We start from the raw sequence: 22,377 nt of genomic DNA on the forward strand, positions 1-22,377 counted from the left end.
AAGTCACAGCCTTGGAGAGTGTTGAAAACACAGCAGCGAAATGCAAGGAAAAACATTGAAGACACAGCAGCGAGATACCACTCAAGTAAAGAGCTGATAAGCAGATGGATCCCAGGTGTTGATATTGCAGCACATAGCTTGGCAGTTCTGTGAGCGGGACAGCGCGTCAAGAGGACCAGCACCGGGCTCATTGGAGAAAGGCGAGTGACCAGGGTATGGACTGGATTGATAGCAAGCAAGGGAGAGTCAAGCAAAACAAAAAAAAAACAAAAAAAATCATTAAATCGAGCCAGAGAAGGTTGCAATTATAACAGGTGGCTTCAGGAGTTGCTGAACAATAAATTGAGTAAAAAGCAAAAATGCCATTATTCCATAGTGTGTTCCCGCCACAACTTGTCTTTGTGGGTGGAGTTTCGGAAAAGCATGTGAAAGCAGCTACAGCGACACTCATCCCGGGTACTATAGGAGAAGGAAAGCCAAAGAAATATTGTCAGAATGTCCACACAATTCCCCTGTTTGAATTAGGATGCATCTGACCTACCATCCAAATTCAAAATGTTTCAACATTGTACAGAGCTATGGTTTCTTGAGTCAAGTGTGACTGAACCAGACAAGCAAGCCAGAAAAAATCACCTAGCAATTGGAGATGAAGGTCTACACAGGCTGAACACATCATGATTAACAGAAGAAATGCTAAAGGATCCCCAAAAGATATGCACTACATTATGAAAGACAGGTTCATAATCAGGTTAAACTTCCATATTCATTGACTAGAGTTCATGTCATTTTAACAACAGCCTACAGAAGCCATAGACCACTTCATCAGCAGATGCAGAGAAAAGGGTACATACTATGACTTTTCAAACACAGAGCTAGCAGACAGAATTGTTGAGTTGGTGATTGCATCCACTCCCATGGAAGAATTCCAGAAAGATCTGATGGACAAGACCAAAACGTACATCATCGAAGAGCTACTCAAGGATGGGCATAAATACGAAGCTATCCTCACAGGTTGACAAAACTTACAGTTCCTCAGTACGACCCCAATTGTTGCTGCACTCACTAGGACACCCAAAACTAGCAAGACAATGCGAAAGGTGTAGCCTTCTACATGCACCAAGGAAATGCCCAGCTTTTCATCAACTCTATAAGGCATGTGGCAAAAAGAACCATTGGCAGCGGCAGTGCACGATTCATACAAACAATAAGAATAACTGTCCAGTGTATACATGAGGTGATTGACAAACCAGAAAATGACGATGATGTGCACGACGAGATGAAGAGCAGCGAATACATGTTTCACATTGTCTATCTCATGGAAAACATAGATGTCATCACACTATCTGAAGTTTTTGCCAAGATTCAAATTATTTGTCCTAAGAAAGTTGATAACTATTTGTATTGAGCCAAGATTGACAAAGGGGCAAATGCCAATGTGCTACTTCTGCAAATTTGAAAAGACATGTATCCACAGACATGGAAGGCCAATGTGAAACCTACTGCTGTGAAACTTCCAGCGTACAACGGTTCACTAATTCCATGTACAGGATCCATGATCCTGGGGTTAACGTTTCAAGTCCAATATGACATTTCTTCAGAAAAAGAGTCACATTGGACTTGAAACATTAACTCTGTTTTTCTCTCCACAGATGCTAGGATAGATTGAGAGGTTGGGACTGTTCTCCTTGGAGAGAAGAAGGCTAAGAGGAGATTTGATAGAGATGTTCAAAATCATGAGGGGGTTGGACAGAGTAGATAGGGTGAAGCTGGTCCTGCTCATAAAAGGATCAAGAATGAGAGGGCATAGATTTAAAGTGATTTGCAAAAGAAACAAATGTTGCATGAGAAAATACTTTTTCACACAACGAGTGGTTCGGGTCTGGAATGCACTGCCTGGAAGTGTGATGGAGGCAGGTTCAATCGAGGCATTCAAGAGGGCATTAGATAATTAATTGAATAGAAACAAAGTGCGGGGGTACGGGGAAAAGGCAGGGCATAATGCTCATTTGGAGAGTCTGTGCAGACATGATGGGCCAAATGGCCTCCTGTCACGTTAAAATTCTGTGATTCTGTGAAAATTGGCAGTTTCAAGGGAGCTGCAACATTATACTGAAGATAATGCAAGTCCATCAATTGATCTGGTACATTTTGTGCACTACAAATGCCAGCAGCTACAAGAAGAAATATTGAAAGATTCCACACTACAGAAACTGTGGAAAACCATCACTGAAGGATGGCCTGATTCAATTCAGCATGTCCATGAACACGTGAGACCATTTTGGTCTTATCGGGACAAGCTAAGCATCTCCTGGGGTGATATTTTTAAAGACAGGCAGGTCATCATACCGAAATATTTGCAACCTAATATTCTTCAACAACTTCATCATTCACATATGGGCATAGATCAGATGAGAAGACATGCAAGAGAGACAGTCTATTGGCCAGGCATGAAGGATGACATTGAAGTTGTCGTCAGATCCAGGGATCCTGGATGCGAACTTCTTGTCCCAATTGTAAACTTGGTGTGCACAAGAGTTGTACTTGTCATATTATGCAATTGTCGAATAATGGAGTAATTGGTCAAGTTGTATATGCCAAGTCAGCAGAAAGCATAATTGATTTCACGTGAAATTCCTACCCATCCTTGGGCCAAAATCGTATCCAACCTCCTTCATGTCCATGGCACTGATTTCATTGTCATGTCGACTACTTTACCAAGTACCCCATTATTCGACAATTGCACAATTTGACAAGCACAACTGCCGTACACATTCTAAATGCTACTTTCAGTTTAGTTGGTGTGCCTAAAGAGATCATTATGGATAACAGTCCTCAATTTATTTGTGAGCCATTTCAGGATATGTGTGAGAAGTGGAATTTCAATCACACTACTTCTTCTCTCATTACCCAGGATCTAGCTGAATGAATGATTCACGTGGTGAAATACCTAATTCTCAAATGTCGACAGACCAAGCAAAATCTACACAATGCAATGTTACATCTGAGAACAACACCTTTAAGTGCAACTATTCCATCACCGGCAGGGCTCATGTTTGCCATCAGTGCGTATAATTTGTCTATTCTTACTCATTCTACCCTTTCAGAAACTAGAGAGCAACTTTTAAAACCACAAGAGACCAATGTGCACAATAAAAATGCAGGTATGAAATTGTCAAGGTTACAGTTGGGACAAGAAGTTTGCATCCAGGATCCCACAGAAGGTATGTGGCAACCAGCTGAGATGACAAGGATTTGTTCAGAACCAAGGTCCTATGAAGTCATTACACACAAAGGCACAATGGTGTGGCATAACCGAGGACAAATCAGATCCATTCCAGCTCCTCCACCACCGCAGAGTCTTATTGCATCTAGGACAAGATCCCAAATGCAGCCATGAACCACATCCAAGAATGACAATCTAACAGATCACTGTGAGCAATTAAATAAACCTCCAGACAAGGTTACCATTACCAGACTTGGGCGTACCAACAGATTACCTCTACGTTTTAGAGATCATAGGTTCATGAGTTCTATACACTTATGTAATGGTAACTGAACCTGAACATGTATTGTAAATAGTTATACTTTTTTTGAAGTAGGGGAAAGTATCTTTAAAAAGAAAGGAGGAATGTTGTAATGTTCCTTCAAGAGATATCAGCATATCATCAGAAGGGAAATGTGCCCTGTGATCCAGCCTTAGTTTCACTTTTGCTTTGAGCAGAGCATGGCACACAGCTTTGTTGTCTTCAAGCATTATACCTATATAGAACTGTTCTCATATGCCAAGTCTTAATAAATGAACCCCCAACGTGTTTACCCAATCCCTTATGAGAGATTAGGTATTATATTATTATAATAACACGACAATGGGGAGCCGCCTTCTTGAACCGCTGCAGTCCATGTGGTGTAGGTACACCCACATGCTGTTAGGGAGGGAGTTCCAGGATTTTGACCCAGTGACATGTAAGGAACAGCGATATATTTCCAAGCCAGGATGGAGTGTGACTTGCAGGGGAACTTGTAGGTGGTGGTGTCCCCGTGAGTCTGCTGCTTTTGTCCTTCTAGATGGTAGAGATCATGGGTTTGCAAGGCACTATCGAAGGAGCCGCGGTGATTTGCTGCAGTGCATCTTATTGATGGTACACACTGCTGCCACCGTGGGAGTAAATATTTAAGATATGACCCTGTCAAGCAGGCTGCCTTGTCCTGGATGGTGTCAAGCTTCTCGTTAGAGCTGCACTCATTCAGGCAAGTGGAGAATCTTCCATCACACTCCTGACTTGTGCCTTGTAGGTGGTGGACAGGCTTTGGGGAGTCAGTAGCTGAGTTACTCACTTCAGAATTCCTAGCCTGTGACCTGCTGTTGTAGCCACAGTGTATATATGGCTAGTCCAGTTCAGTTTCTGTTCAATGGTATCCCCTAGGGTGTTGATAGTGAGGAATTCAACAATGGTAATGCCATTGAATGTCAAGGGGAGATGGTTAGATCCTCTCTTGTTGGAGATGATCATTGCCTGGTACTTAATGTGGTGTGAATGTCACTTGTCACTTATCAGCCCAAGCCTGAATGTTGTCCAGGTCTTGCTGCATGCAGAAACAGATTGTTTCAGTATCTGAGGAGCTGTGAGTAGAACTAAATACTGTGCAATCATCAGACTTCAGACCTTATGTTGGATGGATGGTCATTGATATAGTTGAAGACGATTCGGACGGGAACGCTACCCTGAGGAACTCCTACAGTGATATACTAGTGCTGAGATGATTGATCTCCAATAATCACAACCATCTTCCTTTGTGCTAGGTATTACTCTAACCAATGGAGAGTTTTCCCTCTGATTCCCATTGACTTCAATTTTGCTAAGGTTCCTTGACGCCACTCAGTGAAATGCTACCTTGACATTCACCTCACCTCTTGAGTTCAGCTCTTTTGTCCGTGTTGGAACCAAGGCTGTAACGAGGTCAGGAGCTGAGTGGCCCTGACGGAACCCAAACTGAGCATCAGTGAGCAAGTTTTGGCCGTGTAAGTGCTGCTTGAAAGCACTGTCAACGATACCTTCCATCACTTTGCAGATGATTGAGAGTAGCCTGATGGGGCAGGAATTGGACAAATTGGATTTGTCCTGCTTTTTTTAGTGGACACGACGTACCTGGGCAATTTTTCACATTGATGCTGTGCGCTGACTGTATTAGAATGCTTGGCTAGGGGTGTGGCTAGTTCTGGAGCACAACCTTCATTCAGTACTACAGCCCTGATGTTGTCAGGGCCCATATCCTTTGTTGTATCCAGTACCTTCTGCAGTTCCTTGATAACACATGAAGCGAATCAAGTTATCTGAAGACTGGCATCCAAGTTGATGGGGACCTCAGTGGGAGAATGAGATGGCTCATCCATTTGCTAAGCTTCAGCCTTGTCTTTTCACTAATCTGCTGGGCTAGGCATCGTTCAGGATAGGGGTCTTTTTGGAGGCTCCTCCTCCTATTAGTTGTTTTATTAGCCACCACCATTCATGAATGGAATTGGCATGACTTCAGAGCTTTGATCTGATCCATTGGTTGTGAGATCGGTTAACTCTGTCTACAGCATGTTGCTTCGACTGTTCATCGAGTATGTAATCCTGTGTTATAGCTTCACCATAGTTGCATCTCATTTTTAGATATGCCTGGCATGTTCTCTCACATTCCCCATTGACCCAGGGTTGGTACCCTGGCTTGGTGATAATGGTAGAGTGAGCGATATGCTAGGCCATGAGGTTACAGCTTGTGTTTGGACAGTCCTGTGTTGCTTCTGACTGTGGAGCATGGGAATCTAGCCAGGAAAGCATTTGAATCGTCAAACTTAGAGGTAACAAAGGCATGAATGAGGGCTTCAGCAGCAGGATCAGAGTCATTTGAAGTTATGGAAGTGGAAGTGGGTGTCTTAGTGCTAGAGCAGATATGCAATTGGAAGCTTATCTCATACAGTACAGGAGGTCATTCGGCCCATCATGCCTGGGCCAGCCAATTAGTCCCAGTTCCCACACAAATTTTACCCCTTCCGGCATTTAGCTTTTGTTACTTAACCGTGCTTTTTCTCCTTTTCTTGGGTTTCAATGGAGCATTCAGGATCAGAGTTTTTCTGTCTGATGCTGACGCTTCACTCTCCCCTGATGTTGCAGCATAATGCCTGTTTGTTTAGCACCCGTGTAAAAAAATCATATATGGAGATGTAAAACTATAAAGAATAAGAAAAGGTGATTTGGGTTATCAGATCCTTCATGATCAGATCATGATGAGGATTTTTCACTTACCTAGCCCAAGGGCATTGAGGCCAACTTTAGACCAAGAATCTTTGCTACAAATCTTAGGTTCTCTTTCAGTTCAAAATATTCCATAATGTTACTGATGTCACTTCCAGATTTTATTTTTGCTGCACCAAGATTAAGAGTTATGAAGCAAAATGTAGCTGGAAAATAGGATGTAAGTCATAAGGACAAGTAAATATCACATGTCAGTGACTAGCTGTGGTTTCTTCACTCATGATTTTCCTGCTTCATCAGAACAGAAAGTGCTTTGTTCATTCTGTCCACAAAGCTTGTCTGTGTCTTTTGATAGTTTATAGAACAAAAGCATCAGTATCAGTAACGTTGAGCTAAATTTTCAGGAACCCTGAAATCGGGAACAGATGTGGTGGGTGGGGGGCTGGTGGTGCGGGAATGAAGTGGGGGGGTGGTTGAAAAGACTGGCATCAGCCAGCATGTTAGTTTTTTAATTCTTTCATGGGATGAGGGTGTCACTAGCAAGGCCAGCATTTGTTGCCCATCCCTAATTGCCCTTGACTTGAGTGGTTTGCTAGTCCATTTCAGAGTGCAGTTAGAAGTCAACCACATTACTGTGGATCTAGAGTCACATGTAGACCAGACCAGGTAAGGATGGCAGATTTCCTTCCCTGAAGGACATTAGTGAACCAGATGGATTTTTATATCAATGGTCACCATTACTGAGACTAGCTTTCAATTCCAGATTTTTATTAATTGAATTTAAATCCCGCCATGGTGGGGCTTGAACCCATGTCCCTAGAAAATTAGATTGGGCCTACTGGATTATTAGTGCAGTGACATTACTGCAATGCCACTGTTGCCCCATAGGATGCCATTACAATTGGAGGGTGGAATTTTGAAGAGGGCACACAGGTTTCACAGGTTGTCTTTTATAAATCAGCTGACAGGATGCGGGTGAAGGCTGGGGGGCCAGTCATTACAGCCCCAGGGAACCACCCCCTGACTCGATAAGAGGGCCAAGCAGGGCAACAGAGGATTTGGTATTTGGTAAGGGGGTGATCTTGGCGCTACACTGCTACTGGGGTAAGTGGCACTCAGTGCTTGGGCATTGAACAGGGTTGACACACCCTTGGCATCGTGGAGGCAGAAGAGCAAGAGGCAACTCTACCAATCACAATAGTGCAGCCAGCTGTCCAAAAGGAGTAGGCAATGGGATATGAATGTCTGACTTTGGGCCCAGATTGACAGCACCATCCACAGGAAGGGTGGAGCACCAATCAGCAGGAGAACACGGGAAAGGAAAGTGGGGCAGGAAGGCAATGGAGGCCAAACTCTCAACACAGCATTGACTGCCAAAGTTGGAGCTACCTGGAGATGACTGAGATCCAGTACCACAAAGGACTACCACTCTTGAGGTAGATGGTCACAAGCATCTGTGCCCTCTTCACTGAAGACCTCCCACCTCGCAGCACCGGGCATGACGCCTAGATGGTGGCCGTCAAAGTCACTGCGGCCTTGAACATCTTTGCTTTTGGTTCTGTCCAAGGATCAGCTGCAGATCTTCGTGGCATCTCGTAAACAGCAGTATACTACTTCATCCCGGAGGTCACTGATGCTTTTTTTGCCAGAGCTGGACAGCACGTTCCTTTTCTGACAGACATGGCCTCGTAGAGTCAGAGAGAATTGGATTTTGCTGCTATCTCTAGGTTCCCCCAGGTGCAAGGCATCAGCAATTACACCCATGTGGCCATCAAGGAACCCAGAAACCCATCAGTCAGGTTCATCAATAAGACAGGCTTCCACTCCCTCAATCTCCACCTCGTCTGCAACCACAACAAGAGCTTCCATGTGTGTGCTTGCTTTCCTGGAAGCTGCCATGACTCCTTTATCCTCCGGCAATCCAGGCTGCCTCAGATCTTTAGTCCAACCTCCAAAGTGTGTGGATGAGTCCTAAGGGGCAAGGAGTATCCCTTAAAGAGATGGCTACTCACCCTTCTACAGAAGCCTGAGACAGAAGGCAATAAAACCAAAGCCATCTGCTCTCTAAGCCCACCATTGAGCAGTCTATTGGTTTTCTCAACATGCGTTTTAATGCCCGGAACAATAAAGTGCAACCCTCCAGTACCCTCCTCTTGATCATTGTGGTGGTCTGCTGTTTACTCCATAACATGGCCCTCCCGACAAGTGTGGACTTCAAGGATGGTGAGAGCCAGGAAGGAGACAGATCATCTGGGGAAGAGAAAGAACAGGAGGTGAGAGAGGAGGGGGAAGTAGAGGCAGAGGGAGCTGACTTCAAACGGAGAGGTGGCTCTGCTGCACCATGAGGTGGAAAGGCATAGCTTGGGGCACAAAGGTCTCACAATGATGCTGAGAATGTCAGAGATCTCCTGATTCAGTAAACTCTCAACTGAATCCCTCTGATCCAGATTGCATGGCATTGATGGGCGCCTGATATTCCTGTGCTAACACAGGCATGGAAGACACAGTCTGGAACACCTAATCACTTACACCATTGAAGGAAGCATATCTGCCCAGAGGCTTTCCCCTCACTGTATCTCTGTCACCATCTCATACCACTTTTAAAAAGAGGCCCAGATATGTGCCTTAATATGTCATCATTTATACAGTGTACACAGATGAAATCAGTTCAGATTCAGTAGGAAGACACCATTTATGCTCTGCGCAACACGACGGCCTCTGCGCTTGGTCACTCCTATGCAGTCACTCCCCCTTGAAGCCTCGGAGGAAGTGGATGCAGACTGCTCCCTTGACCTGGCTTGCGGCTCAGATGCAATTTTTTTATTTATTGTTTCACAGGATGTGGGCATCGTTGGCTAGGCCAGCATTTTTATTGCCCATTCTAATTGCCCTTTAGAAGGTGGTGGTGAGCTACCTCTTGAACCGCTGCAGCTCATGTGGTGTAGGTACACACACCGTGTTTTTAGGGAGGGAGTTCCAAGATTTTGACCCAGTGACAGTGAAGGAACAGTAATATATTTCCAAGTCAGGATGGTGTATGGCTTGGAGGGGAACTTGCAGGTGGTGATGTTCCCATGCACCTGCTGCCCTGGTTTTTCTAGGTGGTAGAGGCTTGGAAGGTGCTGTCTAAGAAGCCTTGGTGAGTTGCTGCAGTACACCTTGAAGATGGCACGCACTGCTGCCACTGTGCGTCAGTGGTGGAGACAGTGAATATTTAGGGTAATGGATGGGGTGCCAATCAAGCGTTGGCTTATTGTCCTCATCGTGGAGGTACCCGTGGAGTCAGCCTCCTCCGTGACATCCTCTGCCCTTGCTAGGCATGCCAGATGCCTGATGGAGGACACCAGCTGCATGCGTTGGAAGATCTCTGCAGCGCCAGTGTCACTGACCAGTCCAGGCTACCCAGCGTTTCATGTATCCTGTGGATGTCAGTGCACCAGATGACTCCTCCACCCCTTGCAGTGCCTCAGGGAACTCTGACATGCGGGAGCACATCTTCTGCTTTTGGTCAAGGTGCAGTCTTCGGTTTAGCGAGACACAGCTTCCTCTTCTTCCACTATTTCCATGGAGATAATTCAGTAGAGGGACAGCACCTCTCATCCCATCTACTCCCGTCCCCAGATATTGTGCAGCCATTTCTCCTAGAAGGACTAAAGAGAGCCAGATAAGACACTGTTGTCTTCTGTGTCCAATGTCATTTGCCCCTATCCATTCGAAGTTACATGGCTCAGAAGTGACATGCAGCTCTCTTGATGTGAGCCATTGTGAGGGGTACGTAAGTGCCCTGGGCACAGACCCTGACCATGTTCAGGAGTAGCAAGTGCCCTGAGGTTCCTCAGCTGGGGTGTCTGCTGGAAGATGCAAGCCCTTAGACCTCTTCGGGGGGCTGGAGTTGAACTCACCTTACCAGAACTTATGAAGTCATTGAACCATTTTTAACACTGGATCCATGTTCTTCTTGTCTCACTTCTGCTGTTGATGATGGCAGCAATCTGGAGCCAGGCCTGTTTGGTCTCAATTGGTGGCATCCTCCTGCCACCCTCTGGAAAAAGGACCTCCATCCTCCTCTCCCTCACAGCCTCCAACATGAGATCCAGGTCCACACCAATGAACTGAAGGGGAGCCTTGCCTCAGGTGCCAGGCCTCCGGTTATCTTCACTCATCTCGATACCTTCCTTTGGAGCATAGAGCCATGTACAGCACAGAAGGCAGCCACTTCGTCCATCAAGTCTACACTTGCTCTCGGTGGAGCACTCCAGTCTGTCCCATTCCCTATAGCCGTGCAAGTTTGTTAATGAAAGACTTCTGCACGACCCACATTCACTTCTTCAGGACAGCCAGCAGCCTCAGTAATAGCTTCCGTGGGGAGTCTAAATCAGTCCCACATTGGATCTGACCTGCCTCTGTGTCTGCCCCCATTGGCTCTAATTGGACGGGAAACCCATCTCCACATCAGTTTGCCCAGATGAAAATTGTGGCTTTAATCAGCTCCTGTTTCCCCTCTCCGTGGCACAAATTCAACCCATGATCTTACCCCATGTCCATATAAAGTGAAATATATTTGTATTTTGTCTTTAACATTTTGAACCTTTATTTTTAAAAAGATTATGCGTGGAATTTTCCGTGCCCGCTAGTAGTGGGCATGCTTGGCAGTGTGAACGGACAATATGGCGGGAAGGCCAAAAATCGGTTTCACGTGTTTTCAACCGTCCGCTCTGCCCATCAATGGCAGGCTGCATTTCCATCGCTGCACGTCAGGAAATTCATTGTAATACATTTGCATATCATTATAAGCCTTGCTTGCTGGAATTATCCCTCCATGCTGGATCATCTGAGCACATCACGCTGACGTGTTTCACAACTGAACATAAGCGACATGCGCTTGGTGAGATGCACTTCGCTCGGGACTTCAAGGTTTATTTGTCTACCTTGCACTCACGGTCATCAGCGCTAGGCTTCACAGGCACATTAGTTTTAGGGAGGGCTCATGGGCAGGCCTCTACCTACCAGACCAGCCGTAAGGTGGGGGGTGGCTTTTCACAGGCTGCAGGGCCCGAGCTTGCTTGGGGAAGGGGGAGAATTGGCTTTATGCAAGAGAATAGGCTGCAGGGCTAGGGCATTACTGGGGAAGGAGGTATCCCAGGATGTGTGTGTGGACACATGTTGATCTATGCAAGTGACCGCAAGAGGGTGAGGGCTGAGGAGGCAGCCTCCAGAGGAGATGAGGCCAGATGGAGATGTAAGGTTTGTGTGAGAGAGTGCATGGTGATGTCCCTTGAGCTGGCAGTGAGTGAGATGCCAGTGAACGTGTGATGGGCTTGTGAGTGTGTGAGTTTAGAGTGATGAGATGGTTGTTAAGATCCCCTCGGACACATTGACCATAACATGATGGAATTTAGCATTCAGTTTGAGAGTGAGAAACTTAGTTCGGAAACATCTGTGCTAAACTTAAATAAGGATAATTACAAAGACATGAGGGCAGAGTTGGCTGGAGTGGACTGGGAAAGGAGTTTAGCAGAAAAGATGGTTGATGAACAATGGCAGACGTTTCAGAAAATGGTCCATGACTCACAACAAATATTATCCCAGTGAGAAAGAAGGATTGTAGGAAGGGGATAAACCAACCATGGTTAACCAAGGAAGTTAAGGGTAGTATCAAAGTGAAAGAAAAAACAATGTGGCAAAGATTAGTGGTAAGCCAGAGGATTGGGAAAGCTTTAAAAGCCAACAGAGGATGACCAAAAAAATAATAGAGGGAAAAAATAAACTTAGAGGGTAAACTAGCAAGTAATATAAAAACAGACAGGAGGAGCTTCTTTAAATATATGAAAAGGAAGAGAGAGGCCAAAGTCAATATAGGCCCTTTAGAGAATGAGGCTGGGGAAATAATAACAGGGAACCAGGAAATGGCAGAGGAGTTGAATAAGTACTTTGCATCAGTCTTCGCGGTAGAAGACATTAAAAACATACCAAAAATACTAAATAATCATGGGGCAAAACGGGGGGAGAAAATAAATCTAATAACTTTCACTAGAGAAAATGTACTAGGGAAACTAATGGGACCAAAGGCCGATAAGTCACCTGGATCTGATGGGTTGCATCCTAGGATATTAAAGGAAATAGCTGCAGAGATAATGGATGCACTGGTAGTAATCTTCCAAGAGCCCTTAGATTCTGGAAAAGTCCCAGAGGATTGGAAAACTGCCAATGTAACATCCTTATTCAAAAAGGGAGACAAAAAACAGGTAACTATAGGCCAGTTATCTTAACATCTGTCATTGGGAAAATGTTAGAGTCTATTATAAAGGATGTAATAGCAGAGCATTTAAAAATGCATAATATAGTCAAGCAGAGTCAGCATGGCTTCATGAAGCTTCAATCATGGCTTCAATCATGCCTGACAAATGTATTAGACTTTGAGGAAGTAACAAGCAGGATAGGTAAAGGGGAAGCAGTAGATGTAATATATTTGGATTTCCAAAAGGTATTCGATAAGGTACCACACATAAGGCCACTTAATAAAATAAGAGCCCATGGTGTTGGGGGTAGTATATTAGCATGGGTAGAGGATTGGCTAACTAATAGACAACAGAGAGTTGGGGTAGGGGAACATTTTCAGGATGGCAACTTGTAACTGGTGGAGTGCCACAGGGATCAGTGCTGGGGCCACAATTATTTACAATATATATTAACGACTTGGATGAGGGAAATGAATGTACTATCACCAAGTTTGCGGGTGACACAAAAATAGATGGAAAGGCAAGTCGTGAGGATGACAAAAAGAGTCTACAGAGGGATATAGATAGGTTAAGTGAGTGGGCAAAAATGTGGCAGATGGAATATAATGTGGGAAAGTGAGATTATGCACTTTGGCAGGAAGAATAGAGGGGCTGAATATTATTTAAATGGAGAAAGACTGAAGAAAGCTGCAGCACAGAGGGATTTGGGGGTCCTCGTGCACGATTCACAAAAAGCTAATATAGAAGTTCAGCAGGTAATAGGGAAGGCAAATGGAATGTTGGCCTTTATTTCAAAGGAATGGATTATAAAAATAGGGAAGTCTTGCTAAAACTATACAAGGCACTAGTTAGACCACACCACTGTGAACAGTTTTGGTCCCCTTATTCTAAGGAAAGATATACTGGCATTGGAGGCAGTCCAGAGAAGGTTCACTAGGTTGATCTCGAGAATGGCTGGATTTTCTTATGAGGAGAGGTTGAGTAGGTTGGGCCTGTACACATTGGAGTTTAGCAGAATGAGAGGCGACCTTATTGAAACATATAAGATACTAGGGAGCTTGACAGGATAGATGCTGAGATGTTTCCCCTTGTGGGAGAGTCTAGGGCCAGAGCCCAAAATCTCAGTAAGGGGCCGCCCATTTAAAACAGAGATGATGGGGAATTTCTTCTCTCAGAGGGTAGTCAACCTGCGGAACTCTTTACCGCAGATGGCTGTAGAGACTGGGTCATTATGTATATTCAAGGCTGAGATAGACAGATTTTTAATCAGTAAGGGAATCGAGGGTTATGGGGACAAGGCAGGAAAGTGGAGTTGAGGATTATCAAATCAGTCATGATCTCATTGAATGGTGGAGCAGACTCGATGGGCCGAATGGCCTACTTCTGTTTGTCTTATGGTCTTACGGTCTTATGGTCTTTGTCATACCCTAATTGAGGCTGAGATCATTCATCCTCATTATGCACCGGATGGCCGGCCTCTTCTGTGCAGCGTTGGCACTGACCATCTCTGCTACTGCCTCCCAAGCTGCAGTGGTGACATTGATGGGCCTCCAGCAGCCAGAGCCGGGGTAGAGGATATCACGGCAGGCTCCACTGGTGTCCAGCAGACATCTTAGGGATGCGTTACTGAATCAGGTGGCTGCAGCCTTCTTGGCTTTCGGGGCCATGTCTTCTGTGCCACAGTCCTGGGCTGGAAGCACTGAGAGGTGCGCGCAGGGCTGCACTTTACATATGGTGCCCAGCATGAGAAAGTGGCGAGGTGATGGCATGGCAGGTGAATGAAAGCCCACCCGACATCAAAACAGCGTGTTTCCCGGGAATGCATGATTAATGAGGCAGGATTACACTGTGAAAAGCAGCCATTGCTGCTGGCGGATAAAATGTTATTTTTTAAGTCCACTACCGCACAGTGCAAATCTGGGATGATTCCACCCTATAAGTCTCAATGACACATTATATAAGTGCAGTCAATGAAGATTAGGAAAGTCTGAAATGCAGTTGTCAGCCTGTGCTAATCTCAACCCCAGTACTATAGGAGCGTTACAGGAGGCCTATCAGCAGGACCTACCAGCCTGATCATTGTCACAGCACAGAGAAAGGCCCTTCAGACCATCGAGTCTGTGCCGGTCAAACAAGTACCTAACTATTCTAACCCCATAGCCATGTATGCCATGGCATCACAAGTGCACATCCAAATACTTCTTAAATGTTATGAGGATTTCTGCCTCTACCACCCTTTCAGGCAGTGAGTTCCAGATTCCCACCATCCTCTGGGTGAAAAAATTCTTTCTCACATCCCCTCTAAACCTCCTGCCCCTACCTTAAATCTATGCCCCCTGGTTATTGATACCTCCACCAAGGGGAAAAGTTCCTTCCTGTCCACCCTATCTATGCCCCTCATAATTTTATACACCTCAATTATGTCTCCCCTCAATCTCCTCTGCTCCAGGGAAAATAACCCCAGTCTATCCAATCTCTCCTCATAACTAAAACTCTCCAGCCTAGACAACATCCTGGTCAATCTCCTCTGCACTCTCTCTAGTGCAATCACATCCTTCCTATAATGCGGATTCCAGAACTGCACACAATACTCTAGCTGTGGCCTAACTAGAGTTTTATACAGTTCCAGCATAACCTCCCTGTTCTTATATTCTATGCCTCGGCTAATAAAGGCAAGTATCCCATATGCCTTCTTAACTGCCTTATCTATCTGTCCCGCTACCTTAAGGGACCAGTGGACATGCACACCAAGTCCCTCTGATCCTCGGTACTTTCCAGGGTCCTACCATTCATCGTGTATTCCCATGTCTTGTTTGTCCTGCCCAAGTGCATCACCCCACACTTATCTGGATTAAATTCCATTTGCCACTGATCAGCCCATCTGACCAGTCCATCTATATCCTCCTGTAATCTAAGGCTATCCTCCTCACTATTTACCACCCCACCAATTTTTGTGTCATCCGCGAACTTACTGATCGACCCTCCTACATTCAAGTCTAAATCATTTATATATACCACAAACAGCAAGGGACCCAATACTGATCCCTGTGGAACCCCACTGGAGACAGGCATCCAGTCACAAAAACACCCCTCGACCATCACCCTCTGCTTCCTGCCACTCAGCCAATTCTGGATCCAATTTGCCAAATTGCCTTGGATCCCATGGACTCTTACCTTCATTATCAGTCTCCCATGCGGGACCTTATCAAAAGCCTTGCTGAAGTCTAAGTAGATTACGTCAAATGCATTGGCCTCATCTGCACACCTGGTCACTTCTTCGAAAAATTCAATCAAATTGGTCAGACATGACCTTCCCCTAACAAAACCATGCTGACTGTCCTTGATTAATCCCTGCCTCTCCAAGTGTAGATCAATTCTGTCCCTCAGAATTGCTTCCAAAAGTTTCCCCACCACTGAGGTTAGACTGACTGGCCTGAAGTTCCCTGGTTTATCCCTTCCTCCCTTCTTGAATAATGGTACCACATTGACTGTCCTCCAGTCCTCTGGCACCTCTTCTGTGGCCAGGGAGGTATTGAAAATTATTGCCAGCACCCCTGCTATCCCTTCCCTTGCCTCACTCAACAGCCTGGGATACATTTCATCCGGGCCTGGAGATTTATCTACTTTTAAGCCTGCCAGACCACTTAGAACCTCCTCCCTTTCCTATGCTAATTTCTTTAATTATATCACAGTCCTTCTACCTGATTTCTCTACCCACGTCGTCCCTCTCACTTGTGAGTACCAACACAAAGTATTCACTTAGAACCCTACCTATGTCTTCCGGCTCCACACACAAATTGCCACTATGGTCCATAATGGGCCCTACTCTTTCCCTAGTTATCCTCTTACTCTTAATGTACTTGTAAAATAACGTTGGATTCTCCTTTATTTTACCTGCCAATGTTTTTCCATGCCCCCTTTTTGCTCTCCTAATTTCCTTTCTAAGTTCCCCCTTACACATTCCATACCCCTCTAGGGCTTCTGCTGTTTTGAGCCCTTTGTATCTGCCATAAGCCTCTCTTTTTCTCTTTATCCAATCCTGTATATCCCTCGACATCCAGGGTTCCCTGGATTTGTTGGTCCCACCTTTGCCTTTACTGGAACATGTTGGCCCTGTACTCTCCCTATTTCCTTCTTGAATGAGTCCCACTGCTCTGACGCAGATTTACCTAAAAGTAGCTGCTCTCAGTCTACTCTGACCAAATCATATCTGATCTTATTAAAATCAGCCTTCCCCCAATTTAGCACTCTGATTTCTGGCCCATCCTTGTCCTTTTCCATAACAACCTTGAATCTAACATGATTATGATGACTATCTGCAAAATGCTCCCCCACTGATACCTCTACCAGTTGCCCGACTTCATTCCCTAAAATTAAGTCCAGGACATTGTAGGATCTTCTACATACTCTCTTAAAAAGCTCTCTTGGATGCATTTTAAGAATGCCGCTCCTTCTAAACCTATCACACTATGACTAACACAGTTAATGTTGGGGAAGTTGAAATCCCCGCTATTACTATCCTATTATATTTACACTTCCCTGAAATTTGTTTACATATCTGTTCTTCTATTTCTCTCTGACTGTTTGGGGGCCTATAGTACACTCCCAGAAATGTGATTGCTCCTTTTTTGTTTTTAAGTTCTACTCATATGGCTTCATTTGAGGAGCCTTCTAAGATGTCATCCCTCCTTACTGCTGTAATTGATTCCTTGATCAATATTGCGATACCCCCTCCTCTTTTACCTCCTTTCCTGTCTTGCCTGAAGACCCTATATCCTGGAATATTGAGCTGCCAATCCTGCCCCTCTCTCAACCATGTCTCTGTGACAGCAATGACATCATACTTCCATGTGTTAATTTGTGCCCTCAACTCATCTGCCTCATTCGTCAGACTCCTTTCATTAAAATAAATACCATCCAACCTTTCCAAACTCCCTTCTGCCTTAACTGGCCTATAATTTCTATGCCTTCCAGACTCACTTGCTCTCTCTTCTAATTTTGGCTGTGCATCTTCCCCTGCTGAACCTCCTTTCAGGATCCCATCCCTCTGCCAAGTTAGTTTAAACCCTCCCCAACAGCACTAGCAAACCTCCACACAAGGATGTTGGTCCCATTCCGGTTCAGGTGCAACCCGTCTGCCTTGTACAGCCCCACTGCCCCCAGAAACAGTCCCAATGTCCCAGAAATCTAAAGCCCTCCCTCCTGCACCATCTCTCCAGCCACGCATTCATCTGGACTAACCTCCTATTTCTATACTCACTAGCGCATGGCACCAGAAGTAATCCAGAGATTACAACCTTTGAGGTCCTGTTTTTTAATCTGCTTCCTAGCTCCCTAAATTCTGCTTGCAGGACCTCATCCCTCTTCCTACCTATGCTGTTGGTACCAATATGTACCACGATCTCTGTCTGTTTGTCCTCCCCCTTTAGAATGCCCTGCTCCGTTCAGTGACATCCTTGACCCTGGCACCAGGGAGGCAACATACCATCTCAGAGCCACGTCCACAGCAGCAAAAACACTTATCTGTTCCCCTTATTATCGAGTCTCCTACCACTATTGCTCTTCCCCTCTTTTTCACCCCGCCTGTGCTGCTGAGCCACTCACAGTGCCATGAGCATGGCTGCACTCCCAAGAGGAACCGTCACTCTCACCGGTTTCCAACACAGAAAAACAGTTCTCGAGTGAGATGCACCCTTGGGATTTCCTGACTACCTGCCTGACACCTTTCTTCTGACTGATGGTCACCCATTCCCTCTTTGTCTGCACTTCCGTAAGCTGTGGAGTGACCACATCTAAAAATGTGCTATCCACGAAACTCTCAGCCTCGCGGATGCACCTCAGAGCCTCCAGATGCCACTCAAGCCACAAAACCCAGAGCTCAAGTAGTTGCAGCTGGTGGCACTTCCTGCACATGTGGTCGATCAGAGCGCAAGGAGCGTCTAGGACTTCCCACATGTTGCAGGTGGTACATAACATGGGACTGAGCTGCCCTGCCATGCCTCTAGTTAAAAACAAAACCCTTACTTTATGTTAAATACAGTAAAAAAAATGTTAAATTATTTATGTACTTTAAATAAAAACTAGAGTTCTTACCTTTCCTTAGCTTAATCTCTTTTAAACTGGAGAAAAACTGGAGAAAAAACTGGAGAAAAACACTTAACCACTACTCACCAATCAGCTCTTACGTTTATGCTGACATCAGTTTTTGAAGCTTCCCCGCACTCGCGCTGGTCTGATTTCTCCGTTGCTCTCTCGTGCTGTCTTGTCATGTCACTCTTGTTATTTTCAACAAGAACTGACTGCAGGACACTCTTGCCAGACTGCTTCACCACAATGCTGACTGCAGGACACTCTTCCCAGACTGCTTCACTGCGATGCTGACTGCAGGACACTCTTGCCAGACTACTTCACCACAATGCTGACTGCAGGACACTCTTCCTGGACTGCTTCACCACAATGCTGACTGCAGGACACTCTTCCCAGGCTGCTTCACCACGATGCTGACTGCAGGACACTCTTCCCAGAGTTTAATGAGTTATGCTGTGTAGTGCACATGTGTAAAATCAGGTGAAGACATGTTCAGGAAGGAAATCATTCACAGATTGATTTTTGCAAATTAGCATATTAATGTGAAATATTTTTTGTCATGCCATAGCTGACATCTTAGGAAAGTGGTTCGTTAAATATTAGGATTAAGGTTGATCAAGTCGTTGTCAAATAGCCCCCGGTATCAGGTCACAGGTGAGGGATGGAGACTGCACAGAAAGTGGTGACTTTCCCTTTGTGGCTATGACTAATGCTTCACTGTGCAATTTCCAACAAACATGTGAAAGCCACAAGTATATGGAGTTTCCAGTAGAATGTAAAATCTCTTGTAAATGTAATTTTAGAATTCATGTCACGTAATCATACAATAGGTATTCGCGCCCATGAGAGGGTTCTCATTCAAGCAATAAAGATGAGACCTGGTTATCAGATTTTAACTCGTGATGCAAAGAAGTCAAGCTTGTTCTCTTTCAGAAAGATGAGTCTTTGAAGTGAGCTAATTAAGGCTTTTTTAAGATTATGAAAGGAAGTGGCAAAGCATATCCAAGTAAACTCTGCACTACGGTGAAGAGTGCAAAAAGCAGTGAAAACAAGTATAAATTAAAAGATTTATAAGCAGGGGAGTCAGTGAAACATTTTTCACCCAAGGATAATGGCCTTGTGGATAAGTTACCATAAGATGTATTGAAGCAGACAGTATAAATACGAGGAAGAAGCAATTAGGTGTGTTTCCGCAGAGCTAAGTCATTGAGAGATATGTTGGGAGGTGACCATGCTATTAAAAACTTGTGTATTCTTATCAAGAACACTGGGAGTTCCTAGTTAAGATCAGATATATTTCCTTACGATTAAAAATTGATCTAAAGAATTCTGAACTTTTCATTGATCTACATGTTAATGAAGTTATACATTTTGTTGATAGGAGTACATATGTCTGATAACATAGTTGTCCATATTATCCAGTGTTACAAGCTTTAGGATTAGGATGTTTTGTTATTGGGTAGAGGGCTACATGGGCTACCCTATCTTATGCAGGGATGTAGCTGGGCTGGGTTGCTATTTTTGGAAGTATATTTCTGTTTTCCACTTGAGTAAGTGTAACTCTATTCATAAAGATATGCTGCAATGTTTATAGGTAGTGGATATGGGGAAGTCTGATACTTTAGGCTGAACTTTACATGGTGGGGGGTTAGGTTCCTGGCTTCCTGGTGCAAAAGCCAATGGTGAACCCATCTATGCTTGGCTGGCTCACCCCACAGTCATTCAATGTCCTTCAGGCCTTTCAGTGGGACTTGAAGTGGGACTTCCGCACCCAGCAAAAAGGAAGACCCACCTCTGAGAGTTGTTAACCAATCAAATGGCCGGAAGCTCTCTTACCCCAGCAGCACCACCTGAACAGGAGGTTCTCCCCCACCCCGATCCGGCCATAAGGCCACCAAGTGACACTTGGCGTGGGCCTCTCTTGTCGTTGAAAATATCCTAGCATTGACGGGAGGAGGCCCTAAAGCCCCCATTAATTGGCCACTTAAGGGCATCTGACAGCTGCCCTGCAACAGGTAAAATACTCATGGGGGCTGATAGGGTCGGGCAGAGGATGGGCATGCAATGGTGTATGCATTGCACTTTCATACATAAGGATAGATTTGAGTAATTTTCACTAAGCTTTACACACTGGGTATTCAGGCATTCAGCTCAGGAGGTCGGTGATTTTCCTTCTGAAGTCCCGATCAATCCAATTAATGCACATATTTGTAAATTTTATCCTCTAGTTTTTATATTCCTTAAATTTAGGGAAGTAATTTATAATCAGCTACCAATTATAAAATTTTCATTGTTATGGCAATGTGAATTGTACGTAGGAACAACTTATTTTTCAGATTTTACAGTAGATATCTTTTTTGCTTAGATTCACTCATCTTTTTTCCCATATTTCCTCCTGTCCCTTCTAACCTGCTTCCTGCTGTCTAGGGAATTAAAGTCTAAGATTGAGGAAGAAACCACTAAGAGGACGTTTCTTACAAAGCAAGCCAAGTTTAATGACGGTCATTGCATTCACTGCTTGGAACCCTTTCAGTTCCTGGTGAACAGCAAACGTCGATGTCTGGATTGCTGTCTATACACCTGCAAAAGCTGTAGCAAATTCAACAAAAAGGAGGACGGCTGGGTGTGTGATTCCTGCCGGATTGCCAGGTGAGGCAATGCATGGAACCAATCTCCCGTATGCATGGACACCTTGTTTATTCCCCATCCCATCGAATCCCTCCTCCTTATGCATGCACCTCCCAATTTCCTTCCACTCCCATGGAATCCCTCTTGCTGATGTTCGCACCTTCCATTATTTATTTCCCCTGCCATTTTCTCTTCTGAAGCTGCTGACTCATACTAGAGTTTTCACAGTTGCGAGCAACCCCCATTATCATGATACATTAACAGACTCAGACTTCGCGTTCCAACATGCAAGGTAGAGCAATTCAAAGTTAAACTTGATCATGTCCTCATCCAGTATTATACAAATACACTTGGCACGATGATCAGGAGTGGAACACACAGAGTGATTTTCCTTTCATTAGCTCAGGAACAATGAGGACAACCATAGTCTCCCGGCTTCCAGTTATACTGTGGATACAAGAGCAGGTCAGAGGCTAGGAATCCTGAGAGAGTAACTCACCTCCTGACTCCCCAAAGCCTGTCCACCATCTACAAGGCACAAGTCAGGAGTGTGATGGAATACTCCCCACATATCTGGATGAGTGCAGCTCCCACAAGACTCAAGAAGCTTGACACCATCCAGGACAAAGCAGCCCACTTGATTGGCACCACATCCACGAACATTCACACCCTCCACCACCAATGCACAGTAGCAGCAGTGTGTACCATCTACAAGATGCATTGCAGGAACTCACCAAGGCTCCTTCGACAGCACCTTCCAAACCCATGACCACTACCATCTAGAAGGACAAGAGCTTCAGATAGATGGGAACACCACCATCTGGAAGTTCCCCTCCAAGTCGCTCATCATCCTGACTTGACGTTCCTTCACTGTCACTGGGTCAAAATCCTGGAACTCCCTTCCTAACAGCACTCTGGGTGTACCTACACCCCATGGACTGCAGCGGTTCAAGTAGGCAGCTCACCACTACCTTCTCAAGGGCAACTAGGGATGGGAAATAAATGCTGGCCCAGCCAGCGAAGCTCACATCCTGTGAATGAATTTAAAGAAGAAATTCAATTGCGTAGTGCCACTTCTATTGGTTTTACACAGACATACCACCATCATAGAAGCATAGGAATGCCACTGACCACTCCCCTCTGTGTACTCAAAAGAGGTTGAAAGGCTGATATCATGACATCAAAGA

General features: G+C 45.0%; 1 protein-coding gene across 5 annotated transcripts in view; it reads left to right on the forward strand.

Annotated features, from left to right (window-relative positions):
- mlpha (melanophilin a) overlaps positions 1 to 22,377 on the forward strand; it is a 203,068-nt gene that overhangs the window by 34,070 nt on the left and 146,621 nt on the right. For 4 of the 5 annotated variants that reach the window (XM_078551716.1, XM_078551719.1, XM_078551720.1 and 1 more), the window contains exon 4: positions 20,990 to 21,211. The exons of the other annotated variant lie outside the window; for it this stretch is intronic. In XM_078551716.1, coding sequence (XP_078407842.1) covers positions 20,990 to 21,211 — 222 coding nt within the window. The remainder of the gene's footprint in view (positions 1 to 20,989; positions 21,212 to 22,377) is intronic. 5 annotated transcript variants of the gene reach the window in all.

Source organism: Cetorhinus maximus, chromosome 11 (assembly GCF_964194155.1).
Source record: "Cetorhinus maximus chromosome 11, sCetMax3.hap1.1, whole genome shotgun sequence".
NCBI classification, from domain to species: Eukaryota; Metazoa; Chordata; class Chondrichthyes; order Lamniformes; family Cetorhinidae; genus Cetorhinus; species Cetorhinus maximus.